Here is a 16,539-nt window from a genome sequence, read left to right as displayed (position 1 = left end):
GATCGGGAACGCGTAACCCGCAGAACGCTGAAGGGAAAAAACGTCCTTCGAAAATGTGGACGATCCGGATTTTTAAGGACGCATTTTGTCCGCGTATACAAGAATATCATCGTTTATGCAGACAATCCTCATTCTTGGACCAGTTCCCCTACTGCACATAGCTGCATTAGTATCCTTTTTGTGTATAAAAACTGTTCCGATAACCTCTGTTGATTCTCAACATTTCAAACACCATTGTACAAAACTCAACTGAGTTCACTAAAAATCGTTACGGTACTTGGTGACAATTGATGACACCTAAAAATAGCAGTAAAATACAATCTTTTCAACTTACCAAAATTAACAAAAAATATTTGAAAGTTCAAATCGTGAGTCTACTTCCAAACTTGCTGATCAGCCACTTATTATTCATTGTGTACATTAGTGTGCAATTGTGTGCAATGTGTGTACTGTGTGCAATTGCTGCCTCTCAGCCCGTATACAGCGCTAGAGGTGAACACAGAGGTGAAAAACGATTCAAACAGCAGGTTGGGTCACATTTTTTTCGAAATATGAAGAGGAAGTAATTACAATTTAGACTTACAATGTTTTTTTGACTCCTCTGGGCATCGTTCCAACCACTTGAAATTATAATTTGAAGAAGTCTTTGATGGGAAAAAGGGTGATTCTTCCTCCTTACCCGACGATTCATCCATGTTGAATCGTCAATTGAACATGGCGAAGAGAAAGTATGCATGTGGGGTAGCGGCGGAGCCCAGGTTACATGTATATGATTTGTATCGTATTGCGTGCATGACATCTCACAAATATTCTATGAACTTTGAAGAATTTATACTATTTTCTCAATATTGTATATTCATTATCATTGTTATATAAATAGTTTTTATCAAAATTAACATTTTCATGATTTAACTGAAAAAAAAAACTCCTTATTGAATATTGGTGCATCCACACAAAAAAATATTACTATCAATATAAGTTGGATGCTGGTTTTAGGGAGTAAAATGGAAATTTATATTATAAATATCTTAAGGAAACCATAGTGGATAGTGAGGCAATGACGTCACAGGTCTACTTATGAGTGAGTTGCCAATTTGTCTTGTGATTTTCGAAGTTTTTCATGTCATTACAAATTCATAAATTGCTCATTAGTCATCCAATTTTGCTCAACCTTTTTTAGATTGGTTTGTCTGATATTTTTGCTTCTGTTGAACGTAAGTTATTTTTGTAGTAAACTTGCCCTTTAATATCAGGTTGGATTTCTCCTTAAAGAAACCTTATTGATTCTCAAAATTCTCAACACACCACTGTACAAACCTCAGTCACCAGAACTCACTCTAATCTGCACTTTTTTGACGATTGATGACACCCAAATATAAAATTTGGTTGAATCTCTAATAAATAAATGATATCTACATGTACAATAAATTGCAAGTCGACTGTAAAATAAGTTTTCATTTCAATCACATGTACCCAGTGCATGATATAAAAACACTTCTGTACTTTTTAAAATGATTTTAATCACTTCAAACACTCTTTGAATTGAGTTGTAAAATGTTATTTCTTACATATCTTCAGATAATCAAGGGATGGTGCCAAAGGAATACACTGAAAGTCATCTTACAAGGAACTTGCACATACAATGTACATGTAGGAAGTGAGGTGCCACTCTGGAAGTGATCTTAGACAGCCGTTTGAAGTGAAAGCTATACGTCCGCATCTTTGTCCCTTGACTCAATGGTGCTCCGGTTCCAAACATCCGTCGCCACCATGTCGTCATTGCGCCCTGTGCTGAAGCTGAAGGTCGACGAACTCTTCCTGCGATGGTTGAGCGAGTCGGACACCCAGAAGGCCCTGCGGGAGGACCTGAAGATGGTAGTGAGGGGCGATGTTATCTTCTCCCCGCCCACCTCCACCGGGTTCCCCTTCAAGAACCACGGGGGCAGCCCCGCCTCGCCCCTCCTGAGGAGCTCCTCCCCGTCATCGACCCCGCCCTGTTCTCCGCCCCCGACCCTCTCCGTCAGTCCCAGGAGCCCCAGGAAGAGGAGCAGCAGCTCCAGACTCTCAAGGTCACTTTCATCGTCATCTGCCTCTCAGGTGAGTCCAGTCAAACCTATTTTTTAATTGAGCGATCATAAGTTGGATGTCATTGATAGTGAGAGAATGAGAGTTTTGTAAAAAAAATTGTACCAACTTGATATTTCGTTGCAAAATATTTTTGCAGGGACAAAGTTGTTTATGTGTGATATGCTTGATATGCATCAAACTTTTGTGCTCAGAGATTTTATGCATGACAAGGACGTTTGCAGAATGTTTTTACAAGTTTGAATACAATTTTTAGCACAACGTATCTGGGCAGGTCCAAGCTATTTGGATTGTGACGTACGGGACATTTAGAGACTTTAAACGAGAAATAACAACAGATGAAATTATTTATACAGCGTCCCGTACGTCACGCAGCACATTAATTACATTAAAAATTAATTAAAAAATTGGTCAGAACTAAAACTTTCCACAAATGAACTAGCCCATAAAAGCCACAGACTCATACCAAAAGATAGCCATATAAATAATTTCATCTGTTGTTATTTCTTGTTTAAAGTCTCTAAATGTCCTGTACGTCACAATCCAAATAGCTTGGACCTGCCCACCTCACTGAAACCAATCAGGCCAACCTTGTGTGTACAACATGTCAATGGTTCTGCCCATAGTTTAGTTATAGCGCCATCATTGTTCAATGCCTGTCCATTGACCCTCCCCTCATGCTGTGAGTCGGTGACCAAGGGCGATGGCATTTTGATTGGTTGTGGGTTACAGTGTGTATCGATATCAAGTGTCCAAATGACTGTCTAATTGACATTTCAACATAACTTTCCTACATGGTAGACAATGTACACGCTGTTCATATAGAAATCTTTAGGAAGAAGATGTAACTCAAGGGAGGCTAATTAGTCTATTTGGGGGTATAATGAGACATGAGTACTTTCTTAAAGTATATTAACTCTGCTTCAATTTCCTTCATATTACATACTGTACATGGATTCACTTGAGAAGAGAGTGATTAAAGCTATAAAGGAAATAACCAGATTTGTTGGTTTTTTAGATGCAGAAGGGAATTATGTTTTCACTGAATAACACACTCAAATTGTTGCTGAGTATTCAAAATCAATTAAGAGAACAAATTGAGCTCTGTCTGTTCTATACATATACTGTACATGTACCTGATTTTTTGTTTCATGAAAAGTTTTGATTCGTATTTGAAAGTTCCACTCAAAATTTGCTCTGGTTTTTCTTCTTCAATTGATTATAGCCTGTTTTTAAAATGAGAAACGTGTTGTATTTTGTAGATACCTGTACATGTAAGTCTAGCATATTAATAAATATTATTAAATGAGTTCATAGACAGAGCTTGCAGTCAATTAAATTTAATGAGTTCTCATTGACTTCATGATGATGCCCTGTACACATGTAGGCCTGCATTGTAGATCATTTAGAAATGAAATGATATATCTGCGTGATACATCTCAGTGTCAATGAACCAGGTCAAACAAATGTCAAACGAAAGGTCACTCCTCTCATCAATTATCACCATTTACCAAAGGCCTATAGAGTCACGCTAGGGTGTTGTACAACATGTACAATTGTACAAGAGAGACACTGACATTTGTACAGAAGGAAAATGGTCCTGGGATTTGATTTCTGTTCATATTGAATAAAGGCTTGTTTGTACATATGTGATGGTTAATTCAACTACTGTGGTTTACCACAAAGGTTCAACCCGGATATTGATATTACAAGATACTTACCCCGGGACATGCAATTTAGCCCAGTACATTTAAAGTTTTCTGTCACTATGGAGTATATACAGTGTGTAAACTAATAGTCCTCTCACATGCATTAGACATTGATTTCTTATTCTTTTTTTAATTTATTTTTTACTTGCATTAAAAAATTTGAGAAATCATCACTTAAAGTCCATTAATCTGGCAAAACAGGGCTATACATACATGTACATGCACAAATAATCCACTGACCAATTTGCCAATATGAGATTCGCATGGATTTAATGATCTTACATTTCATAATTTCAAACATTCAAGGTGAGTTCTGATAAAAAAAAGAAAATGAATTCTCACAGAATCAAACGAAACTTACATGTACACTGAATGTTCAAGATAACAAAATAAATGTCATTTGCCAAACAATTTTGGTAGAAAATGTATACTGGCTGAGGAATGAGCATAGAAAGATTAGAAATCAAGGTTAGTAGCCCCGACTAGTGCTGTAGTCAAACGTTTAACCGTCTGGTATCCGACCGCCCATGGCGGATTCCGTTTTCAATTGGACGGTTTCGTTTTCCTGTTTTTTTTAATTTTTTTAATTTTTTTAATTTTTTTTTTTTTTTTTTAATTTTTGATTTATGCCCCTTCAGCTGGCACTATGCCTGGCAATGTCTCCCAGCTCAGTGATCAGTGTGACGACTCACCACTTGGAAACTAGAACAACACTCCAATTTGTCTGTCATCTTGGTTTGAAAGTAATCTTTGTAATAGACCTCAATATGTAGTTTATAATAATAATTTTTACACATGGCATTCCACAAGGTTCTATCTTAGGTCCTCTACTGTTTTTAATTTACATTAATGATCTAACACATTCTTCTAAAAATGACATTACTACTATTGTTACTATTATCTGTGACTAGTTCACAAGCACAAATCGGCGCCTTCAACTACACCTCGCAGTAAAATGAAAGTCCTTCCCGCTTTTTCACACGGACCTGGCTGGCTGCCGACAGAGTCGACCAAAAAAAAAAAAAAAAAATGATTTAAATTTTTTTTTTTTTTTTTTAAATTTATTTTTTAAATTTATTTTTTTAAATTAAAAAAAAAAAAAAATTGTTTAACCAAAAACCGTCCGGTTTTGACTGGCGGTTAAATGGAATTGGAGATATCCGTGATGTTACAGCACTAGCCCCGACACCATTTGTATAGTCCATACATGTACATCTTTCTGTGTACAGTGCTTGTTACTTTACCAAGACTCCAGGGGCCAAATTTATTAAGATTTTGATGACTCCAGAACTTTGCAGTACACACCAATACATGCTACATGATCAACTTTTTCTGATCCATTCCACACCTTTTCTTTCACAATACAATCGGATGACCAGAACTCACCTTTATCTATAATATTGGCCTGATTTATTTCAAACTTCCAACTTTCTGTTTCTATTATTTATCTGCTTCCATATTACCATGAAGGTGTTACAAGGGTTGGATTGCCCTTTAACATATCTAAGAAATTGATATAACAGTTTCTTAACATCTACAGTACAAGTTAAATGTACACTGGTACATCTTGTGCCCATTATTTCAGAATCTGGATAGCATATTTTTCATGTGCAGGACGTTGGTTAGATTGTACAATTGTACACTGTAGACCATGTAACAGGGTCATATTAATGTCAAATGAAAGGTCATCATCTGTCACCATAGACCTACTACAAATTTCCATGCTGTCACTCACTCTTCACACTCTTTAACACGCCTCCCGTCCTCCACATAACCTGTGTTTACAACCATTAACCTTAAACAGGGGGGTTTATTTCTCAAAAGAGGAAGTCCAGTAGTCCACCTTAAACATTACTTGCCAGGAAAAATATTAGAAGCAAGTCATGGAAAGTTAAAGGAAAACCTATTAAAGGACAAGAAAGTTATTCATGTTTAAATTTTGTAATACTGTAGAACAAATGCAAATTAAGTTTTCTCACAGTAATTTCATGTATTTGATTAATTAATTTCTATTTTTTCTAAAGAGATCTCTCATAGCTAAAGTGTACCAGTCACCTGAAAATGTGTACAGGTTAAATGCATAAAATCAACAAAAAAAAAAAACGTTGCCAGGGATTTTGGGGGCTAACAGAACAGAAGTCAGTAAGAAGCAAATGAAGAGTTTCTCTCATCCACCATTTGCTTCTGTGTAGAGACTAGAGAGTGTCCAAACTTGTAACAATATCTCATTTAATAGATAGAAGTATCAATATTATTTTTAAAATCAGGGAAAAAATTATTTTAAAAATTTCGGGGGCTACTTTTCAAGCTTGCTTGCATGAAAATAACACTCTTTAATTTGTTTTGCATTGAACTCTATGCAAATTCTGGGGGCTCTTTTTGGCATTTTGGGGGCTAATTCGCCCGAGCCCCCGTGTATTTTTGTCCCTGTTTAAACTCATACTGTAAATGGGATTTTACACACATGTTTCAATCAGATATGATTATTTACTTCTGGAGGCCTGGCTTTTAATGTTCACCATTAACTTCTACTGTGCCATGGTACCCTTAACATACAGAGTAGATTAGCAAAATAGGTTTTCCAATTCTCTGCTCTTGTAAAAAAAATATTTAAAAAAAATGACACTAGCCAGACAATGTCAATACTACATTTACACATGTCTGAGTATGCCTATTAAAAACAAACAAACAAACAACCGCTCACCAGAAAAGAGAGAGAGAGAGGGAGAGAGAGAGAACTTGAATAAACAAAAACTGAGGATGAGTCATAAGGAAAAATGCACCCAGATGTTTGAAAATATGGGACATTCTTAGGCTCAGACTGCTGCCAATCTGCTGAAAGAAATCAGATGAACCCAAACAAAGTGGACGTTGTATTTCACACCACACCACATTGACATTAGACAAAGTCAACCACATTTTTGCTATATAGAAGATATTCAAGATATCCAATAAGCAGCTCAGAAATATAAAAAAGCTATCTATTTTCACTTCTTGAAATCTATTTTTACCCTTCAAAACATATTTCTGATATAATGTCTGTTGTGTTTGGGATGGCAATCTTTACATGACATTGACAATTGACAATGATGATTTTGGAATATGGGGCTTTGTCTCGCTTTAGCTCTACTTTTCAGGATACTGAATGTTCACTATGCTACCAAGCTTTGCTATTCTTGGTAGTCCTGGTGTCTTGTGGGCATGTATATTCCATTCTTCTATTAATTTTTTTTTCAGGGTGGGGGGGGGGGGGGGGGGTGGTTAATTTGTCAAAGTTGGGGTCTGACTCAGATTCTCCCATTTAAAAATCATCTGACTTCATATCTCACATTCTACAATGAATACCTATCTTGGGTGTACATTTCAATTGTCATAATTTCTCAAAAGTTCATTCACCCTGTGCTTCAAGTTTAATAGGACAAAAGAGTTCAAAACTCAAATGTCTTGCACTGAAAGTCAGTGTCCTCTGTTGTAATGAGTTCATAAAGTACTCACTCCAACTTTTTACTGTACTCCTATGATTTTAACAGCTTGAAGTCTATCGAATGACCTGTTTTTACTTTCACCAATTTCAGTCTTGTTCACACGTGATGTGGTGAACCACCTGAAAATATGGGCGAACAAAATTAAAACATATGAAAAATATGCAAATGAATAACAAATGGAGGTTTAAAAAGAGGCTAATATGCGCAACATACATACACCTGTATACCACTTAATACATTTATTTTTATCCGTGCATTACTTAATTATAAAGTACAGAAATGTTTGTTTTGATGGCTATTTTAGTCAGTTTTCCATGTGTGAACATGACCAATGCCTTAGATAGTGTTTAAGCAGGTCATGAGCAATCCAAACTTATTCCATTTAGTTTTGCCCCAAATTCCTTCAAAAGAATCATCAATAATCATCAAAACTGGGTCAGGCTATGATTAAAGAGTCTTCTGATTTTGAGATTTACAGCTTGAGAGATAGTTTATTTCAAAGTCGTCCTGAATTAATATTTCTATTAAAGGAAACTTGTATAAATTGTGAGGGCCAGCAAAATGGGAACAAAGTTTGAGAGCTTTCTAATGACCAGCAATATTGAGAGAAGCAAAATTAATATTCATCTTTTTAGATGCAGGAGGGCATTTTATAAGTTCTCTCTTAAGTATGAGTATTAAGTATTATGTATCTCTGCAGCAGAGCTTATTTATAAGTGCGGTACATTCAAATACAGCTAGTTTTTGAGTTTTTTTGCAAGAGACCCAAATAAAGATCCTTTTCTTCTGTATTTTTGGAAATTTATTTTTGGGCACTGCCAAACTGGAAAGACCACTTTACCTTTATAATATGAACCTTTGCCATTCTGTTTCTCCTATTTTTCTGCTTTCATTCAAATCAACTTATTTCAAGGGTTTGATTGGCCTTTAAAATATGAACTGGGGTTGCCAGAATTCTCCTCGCTATCCAAATGTCAAAAGTACTGTGTGGGCTGATAAATATCTTAACAGATTTAATGGTGAGGTTCTGATGTACAGGTACAAGTAATTTATAATTTAAAGCCCATGACAAATGTGCTTGACATGTGTGATTGTTTATTTGATAACATTTAGAATTTACCTCTAGCCAAGTGCTATGAATGATCTGCTGTGTTCATTTTTTGCTCACATACACCCCCCTTTTTTAAATTCTGGAGACTTTTTATCGTTGATTTTTAAAGATGTTTTTAAAAGTCTTTTTAAATATTTTCTTTCCATTTTTCCTTATTTTTTGCATAATTTTGAAATAAAAGTACAACTCCAACTCTGATGTCTTTTCTTTTTTTGTAATTATAATCAGGAAAAAATTTGAATTGTGCCCCCTCTTTTATATGAAATCTTGGATCTTATGTTTGATGCGGGGGGGGGGGGGGGGGGGGGGGGGGGGGGGGGGGGGGGGGGGGGGGGGGGGGGAGGGGAGGGGGAGGGGGGGGGGGTAGAAGAGGGTAATCTGAATGCAGAAAGGAGAGATAGAAAAGACCGATGGGAGGAGAGACAAAGACAAAGATAGAATCGTGCTACATACATGTAAGCTGCATTTACTCTGCAACCAAAAATCATCAATATATTTCTCACATTACGAGTTTCAAAAATGACGATAAAAATTGAAATAAAAAAATCCACCTCTGGAGTGTGGTTTTTCTAAACGCCTACCAAAGTTTCACCAATTTTTTTTTTGCAGTGTAAAAGCAGACTTCAGTAAGATACTGATTTTTGCTCTCTTGACTCTCCTTGCCTTTGCTCTAATGCATGCAGGGCACCATTTTCTCTATGAATTTACTTTGAAATGGAGATTTTATCTGATTTATTGCGAATAAAAGACATATCATGTAAACGAAACCGATTCATGAATGTCAATCGTGGATTAAAAGGAGACTAAAAGGGTACCCAGCAGAGGCGACCGCTGCGCCCCTAACCAGCTAGACCCACATTCCAGCCACGTCTCCTTTTATGGTATGTAGGGACAGCAGGGACTCGCTAGTCTTGGCTTTCAGCCTTCAGAAATGAGTTTGCGGTTATGAAGGATATCTGCGTCATACATGTACAGTACATTGTTTTTGTAGTTTGATCAAATTTAATGCATTGTGAATTGCATAAGTTTTTGTTCTTTCACCAGTTACAAGTTATCATATTGCAATAGAATACAAATTTAATATTTTATGTGTTAAAGATACTATGTCCCTTTTGCAGCCAACATCAAATTTTGTAGAACTTTGCAAGAATTATTAATATGTCATGTACAGTACATTGTATGTCTTATCTGTGAAATTTAAACGTTAGCAGTGTCCTAATATTCAAATTATGCAAGGAAACTAGTTTACTTGCTAGGCTTCACTGTCAGACACTATTGAGTGACTGGCTGGCTTTTTTCTTCTGTGGTAATAACATAGGCCTACATAAAAAGAGCTGTAAACTAAGGGTACATTCTTTTTGCCCAGACAGTGTGTTTGTTCATGTGTTTGAGGGTACAAGCCTTGGTTAGCATGCATACTATTTTCTGGTTCCTTTTATCCTTTTATGTTGTTGGGTTAAACTGTTTTGATATACATGTACCTATGGCTTTTGTTATTATTAGTGTTTTCTTTTGGATGATAAATTTCTAGTTCAAGTTCAACTTCAAGTTCTAAAGAAGATTGACATGTAGCTCGAGGTTGAAGGCAGTTTTAAAAGAGCAGTCCTTAACCTTACTTTTTGTTGGAAATTTCTACTACTGTACATGATGTAATATTCTTCCCCATAGGAATTAAAAAATGAAGGCTGACAAACTATTGTCTTCTTTTTTATTTTTTAAAAGTTTATATTTATCAAAATATATGATCAAACACAACGTCCACCGGTGTATCATGGAGTGCACTGCTTGTGCATACATTGTAAATGAATAATGATGACATAACTTTCATGAGCACGTATCCAGTATTTTGTCTCCGTGTATTTCACAATTTGGTTTGCAATTTTATCTGCTCATGCTCAGACTGCAACTATGAACTGGCTTATTGTGTATACATGTACATCATACACATCAGATGGAGTCTATTCACCACTTTCAAAAGTGAAGAGCAAGACTACCCTTAGTCTGTCCTATATCTTCACATATTTCGTCTATCATCCCTCCTGACTCCCAATACCAAACAAATATCACAATAATACACTTCAATTATTGTGGGATAGCCTGACAGCAACTAGAATCTTGGCTGTTCTATTCTCTAAATCTTTATTGGACTTAATGAGTGCCTTAAAACCATCAATGAAAGGGGAGATTCTTTTGTCCTCTTTACCGGTACTCAGCCTCCTCTTTAATGACTGCATGCTCTGTATCCTTCACCAAATCTACATGTATAGCATTGCTAAATGAATGCATAATGAGTGTGATACAGTGTAGTCACAACGCTGATTATAATTTACTCAAAAATATAAAATAGCCCCAAAATATTTAGTGGGCAATTGTATGTGCATGTCTACCAGTCTAGTATTGATGGCTTACAAAACAACACATTTTGGCTGCAGATTTTAAGATGTTAAAGCATTGATTTCAATCAACAGGATTGGGATGGGGGGGGGGGGGGGGGGTAGGTCTTCCAATTTTACAAGTTGAATGTGTTATTGTTAAGTTGTAATGCCTTGAACTTTGATTGAAAATGCTTGTTTTCTTCAATTTCAAATGCTACAGTAATGAGTACAGTGTCCTAAATTAACCTTGATGCATTGTTTGCAGACAGAGAAATATGATGAAGCACAAACCAAAGAACAAATAACAAGCTTTCAGAAGTTAAGTAAATATGATCGACATTAACTAAAAGTAACTCAATTTACCAACAGTAAATAAATCAATAATTTATTTGATGCCACAGTTATATGGTAGTTCATGGAAACGAAGTTAATGAAGCCAACAAACTGATGAATGTAAACATGCACAAACCAGGTCTGATCACAAGACTAAGCTGCTGCCTGCCGTAGCGTTTCATAACACACTTGCACATGTGTACCGCCTCACAGATGTACTGTTTGTAGCGCTCTGAGCCCAAGCCAGCTCATACCAAAAACCAAGCTCACACCAAAAACCCACCAAGCAAAAAAGGTTGCTGATGGACAAAGCAATAAGATTTACAAATCGAACAGAGATTTTTCTCCACCACCATCTCGTTCATCTTTGATGTATCGCTAACGACAACGACGGACAAGGATGCAGCATCTCTCAGGAGATGGTTGCCAGGGGTGACGTGAACTCGCTGGTAGAAAAGGACACAATTTTAGCAAAGTGCCCGGTGACACTCAATATTTCTTTGGTAGGGGGATGCACCATTAATGTGTGTGAACTCTAAATGCACCTGTGCGTTCAAGAGTCGCGTATGATTGGAGAAGAGGACATGGGAGAGTGCTTGGGGATTGAACTTGCCGGTGTGTTCAAAAGATTATCCCATCCTCCGAGCACCGGTTGTGAAACCTGAGCCTGATGCTTCGAGGAAGAGGAAGGAGGAAAAAATAACGGAGTCTGAGAGAACAATCGAGGGATTTCCCATTGTCTGGGTTTGTTGATGCAGAGCGGCCGGCCGCTGGATCGGAGTGGAGTCAGCACCAGAGAAGGAGGAGGGAGAAAAAAAATTAATTACCTCATGCATCGGAATGCCGGCAGTCTGAGGACCTTATTGAACCATTCAGAGTGTTTTTTTTATTTGATTTGTGGATGTGAGCGTTAGCAGGGGAGAGACCCGGTTGGATAGCAAAGACGTGACTCACAAGAGGGGACAGATACACATGCATGTGGATATAACTAAATAGCTGTGACATTTCAAAAGGATCATCATATTCCTGGAAGATATATGTTGCGTGGTGTTTCGGGGCACGTAAGGCGAGAATTTACACGGCTGATGACTGATCCATGTGCATCTGCTAGCCTGCAGAAATCATATCTCTGGAATGCAGGCCTACTTGTGGCCGCTATTTTTGCCGGTAGAGGGGATATTAATGGCTAAACATCGTGTCCAATTACTTCAAGGATTATCAGGGGGTGCTATCCTGATTTAAATCCAGTATGTGCAGAGTCACTATCTATATCTTGGTGTATGTTCAAAAGCAAATTGGCAACTGAAGTCTCCAGCATTAAATAGTTTTGAAAATATCAACATTCTCCTTTCAATGGAATAAGGTCGATCTTCTCTTATTTGTGTTTGAAGACCAAATTTGATCTTCGGAAGGTGTGAGCCAATGTTTGTTTGGACAACCTTGTGTCCCGGAAAAATGATATTGCGGAATCTTCCCGACCACCACAAAAGGAAACATTAGTGCTTGTCATGACTTAAGAGTGTTTCCGTCATGATTCGTCAGAGGAACTTAATCCTTGTGATGGAATTTCTTAATAGTGGTTTGATACCATGTTAAAGGGGGATGTGTTCTCTTTACACTACATGGATATATATATTAAAAGTCAAGTGCCATACCCTTTTTCAGGAGCTCTAAAACATCCAGTTGGTTGGAATTATTTTGATATCTCTTTCTCATGAAACGGGAGATTCCTGTGTATATAATGCCGAAATGTCACCCAGCCATCAAGCCTGCCAGCTACAAACTCGTCGCTTCCCGTGTCATGGTCTACTCCAGTGTGCACGTGGACCAACGGCATGTACGCGCCGTCCACAACTGCTTCCTCGGCTGTCCGTTCAGCCCGGAGTTCGCCCGCGACTGCGAGACCCAGACGAAAGACCCTCGACCTCAGAAGGCCCGCATTCAGGAGCGCGTCCTCGCCGAGTCGCCCTTCGTGTGCCGGGCCATCCACTACGGCTTCTGCACCGTCGTCGCGCTTCCGCCAGGGGTCATCCCGCGAGATGACGAAGACATCGAGGAGAAGCGAAAGAGCAGCGAACTCCTCCCAACGTGGCGAAGAGACGAACCAAAGACTGACGATAGGAATTTCCCTGACCTAGCGCTCAAGTCGGAGCCTGCCAAGGCTGAGTCGAAGGTCGTCAAGGAGGTCCCCCTGAGCAATAATTTACCGGACCTTGTAACGTGTAATGACCTGTCTGAAATAGAGCGGAAAAACTTACTGAAAAAGACTGCAGCCAACGATCTTGCCAATAACAATGTTGTTCATATTGATGCGCCACGGAAACTTGTTAATATTAGTGAGTCGACGAGGGCGAAAGCTGATATTCATCATTCTCAGGATTTACATGTAGCTAAGGCAAAACCAAAGGTAAATGTTAGATATCTTCAGGGAAAAACTTAATATTTATTTTTCGGGGGCTAATTTCTGGGGCTAACTTGCCTGCATGAAATTAACACTCCAAAATTTGTTTTCCATTGAACTCTATGCAAATTTACGGGGGCTCTTTTCTGATTTTCGGGGGCTCTTTTGGGCATTTCAGGGGCTATTTCGCCCTGAGCTCCCATGTATTTTTTCACTGGATATCTGGACTTTTGAGAGGCAGAAGGGCTGAAAGGCATCAACACTGTTTTAGAGTAATTATCTACTTCCCTTCTGGCTTTCAGCAGATATTTCCAGGTGTAGAATATATGTGTAGTTGTGGCAACTGTCTAACATCCATGTTCATGATGTATTCCAGAATTCAGTCATTTTTTTCTTCTTCTTTTTTTGCTTCTATTTTTGCTTCATGTTATAATCTGCTTGGTAGAATTTTATGACATCGTTTTTGAGTCAGTATACACACTGTATGGGCAAACTTACTATGAAATACCTAAGTGGCTCAGATAATAAAAATGCAGCCGGAAAAAATTCAGTACCGGTATTCAGAATGTTCTATATTTTATGAAGGTGAAGTGATAAAATCAGTGACGAAATGTGAAAAATTAGGTCAGGGAAGAGAGAGAGTAAGGGAGAAAAGAGAGAGAGAGAGAGAGAGAAAGAGAAAGAGAAAGGGGGGGGGGGGGTATACATGTACATGTACATGTATGAATATCATGCATCTACACTTACTTTATCTGTAGGGGTACAAATTTAACTTTATTTAGAGTCTTTACGTAGGGTCCAGAGAAAATCTAAGTCTGGACTCCAGACTTAGATTTTAGGTGCCTGTTGGTATAAAGAAAAAAGAAAAAGAAAAAGTAGAAGGAAATAGTAGTAAAATAGAGTGATTGAAATGTAAAAAAGAAGCAATGAAGACAAGTATTAAGATGAAAGTGAAATGTCAGAAATCAGTGACTGCACAGTCCCATACCAATCCTCTGAATAAACATCATTTAATGACTGAGTCTGTCATGTACATACTGACTGGTTAATTAACTTAATTAGCACCATGTTCATGACCTGCCATCTGGCATTCCAGAGTTCCCCAAACAAGAAATGACATTCATATGATACAGTGTTCATGAAGCCTACAACTATAAATATGGAGGGCCCTTCATTTTTAGAGTTTTATCAAATTGGTAAATTTTGTAATAATATTCTCCACCAAGAGACGTATGATGACGTTCTACCAGTCCGTACACCACAAGAGCATTATCATCAGCAAAAGGGCATCGGCTTTAAGGCAAATCACATACCGCCTTGCTTCCAAACGAGTTTGAAATTGAATCGGATGGATATGCCATGGAGATGCAAGCGTGAAATAGAGACAGTTTAATGCCTCCCCCTCCATTCTTGTTCAAGGTAAATTGGTAAACAGATCTGCCACGGCATAATGGATGGCACGTACCGCGATGATTCGCAGACACACAGAAGTTAAAGAGGAGGTTGAGATTTGTTAAGAGTGAAAAAGAATTGGTGACCTTTCACATTCTTTGTAATAATAATAATGTGATAACAATAGTCACATTTTTAAAGCGCTTAATACTAGCTATGTACAATGCTGTGTGTAAGTTTGGAAGAATATTATAGTAGAAATGTGTCCTGATTTAGCTCATACTGCAATCATGACTATATAAACCTTTAGGTCAGTCAGGAACCCCCATGACTTTTACAAGCCGATCGCCTGTCTGATTATCAAAATATTTATGATTGGGAATCAAAATCAAATTTTGTGTTTTCCTAATGGGTTTTATGACACTCCAGTCTATCGGGGAAAATTAGTATGGTAAAACCTGTCACTCAAAGATTTTAACTTTTTTGAGGCACTTCATGATCATTTTGAAGTGTAATTTTTTTAGAGCTTTAATATATATCACTGATAACATGTAGGACCATGCATTTCAGATTTGACATTGTTAAAAGATACCTTGAATACTACACTGTAGCTTTGGACATTTTGTGTGTTAGTTTGGAAGAATATCATAGTAGAAATGTAGCTGAAATGGATTGCTCTGAAAATGCCCCATTATTTGGAATATGGAAAGAATATATTAAAAATGGACGAAATGTTTGGACCAAACAGTTGTGTCTATTCCCTTATAACCATTTCTAGAGTTTCTAGTCTGCCATGTATTGCGATAATTGGCAGGCACACAGAAGTTATAGAGGACCAGTCAAGAACTATATCCTTGCTCAGTATGTAAGCAGTTCTTGCTTGGCTTTTTGGAGCCAGAGGGTCATTAACAGATATCAATTTACACAGTTGTAATGCCCTTCTGGATCTTAACAGATGATATTTAAAAGCTTGTATTCAAAGTTACTTCTAGAAAGAGATATTTAAGGTCACTCTCAATTAAAAGTTAAAGGGATTGGGTATCTTTGCCTCAGGTTCTTAACAAAATCCTGGATTTAGCTCATGCTGCAATCATAATTATAAAGCTTTACATGTAGGTCAGTCAGGAATCCCATGACTTTTACAAACAGATCGTATGTCAGATTATCAGAGATTTATGATTGGAATTCAAAATTTCATAAATGTTTTTCCCCAACGGTTTTTTATAACACTACAGTCTATTGGGGAAAATGCATTGGGGAAATATGTTTGGTAAAACCGGTCACTCAAAGATTTTTTTATTTTTTTGAAGCTCTTCATGATAATTTTGAGAGCAATTTATTCCATTCAATATTACACCATATCACAGTCACTGATAACATGTAGGCCCATGCATCTCAGATTTTTAAAACTGGAAACATTGCTAAACAATGCCTTTAAAATGACTTGTGAGAGGGCTAACCATTGCATAAAAATGATAAAATTGTTCCAATAAAATAGCTGGGTTACAGTTATTACTTTTTTTTCTTCCTGTAAAGGATTTTAAACAGATTTTGAGACCTCACTTGACTCACTTCTTAGAATGACTTGGAATGATGATGTCATCAACAGATAAAACTCATATCTTCCTGGTTCATATGAGTTGATAGT

At 37.4% G+C, this 16,539-nt stretch overlaps 1 protein-coding gene across 1 annotated transcript in view; it reads left to right on the top strand.

Moving 5' to 3' along the window:
* Nucleotides 1-16,539, top strand: part of LOC579095 (serine/threonine-protein phosphatase 2A regulatory subunit B'' subunit beta) — a 54,062-nt gene that overhangs the window by 843 nt on the left and 36,680 nt on the right. The window contains exon 2 of the mRNA XM_030981986.1: nt 1,579-2,097. Within this exon, the coding sequence (XP_030837846.1) occupies nt 1,738-2,097 (360 nt within the window). The 5' untranslated portion in view covers nt 1,579-1,737. The remainder of the gene's footprint in view (nt 1-1,578; nt 2,098-16,539) is intronic.

Source organism: Strongylocentrotus purpuratus, unplaced genomic scaffold, assembly GCF_000002235.5.
Source record: "Strongylocentrotus purpuratus isolate Spur 01 unplaced genomic scaffold, Spur_5.0 spur5_scaffold_12, whole genome shotgun sequence".
Lineage (NCBI taxonomy): Eukaryota > Metazoa > Echinodermata > Echinoidea > Camarodonta > Strongylocentrotidae > Strongylocentrotus > Strongylocentrotus purpuratus.
This window is presented reverse-complemented; position numbering and strand designations above follow the sequence as displayed.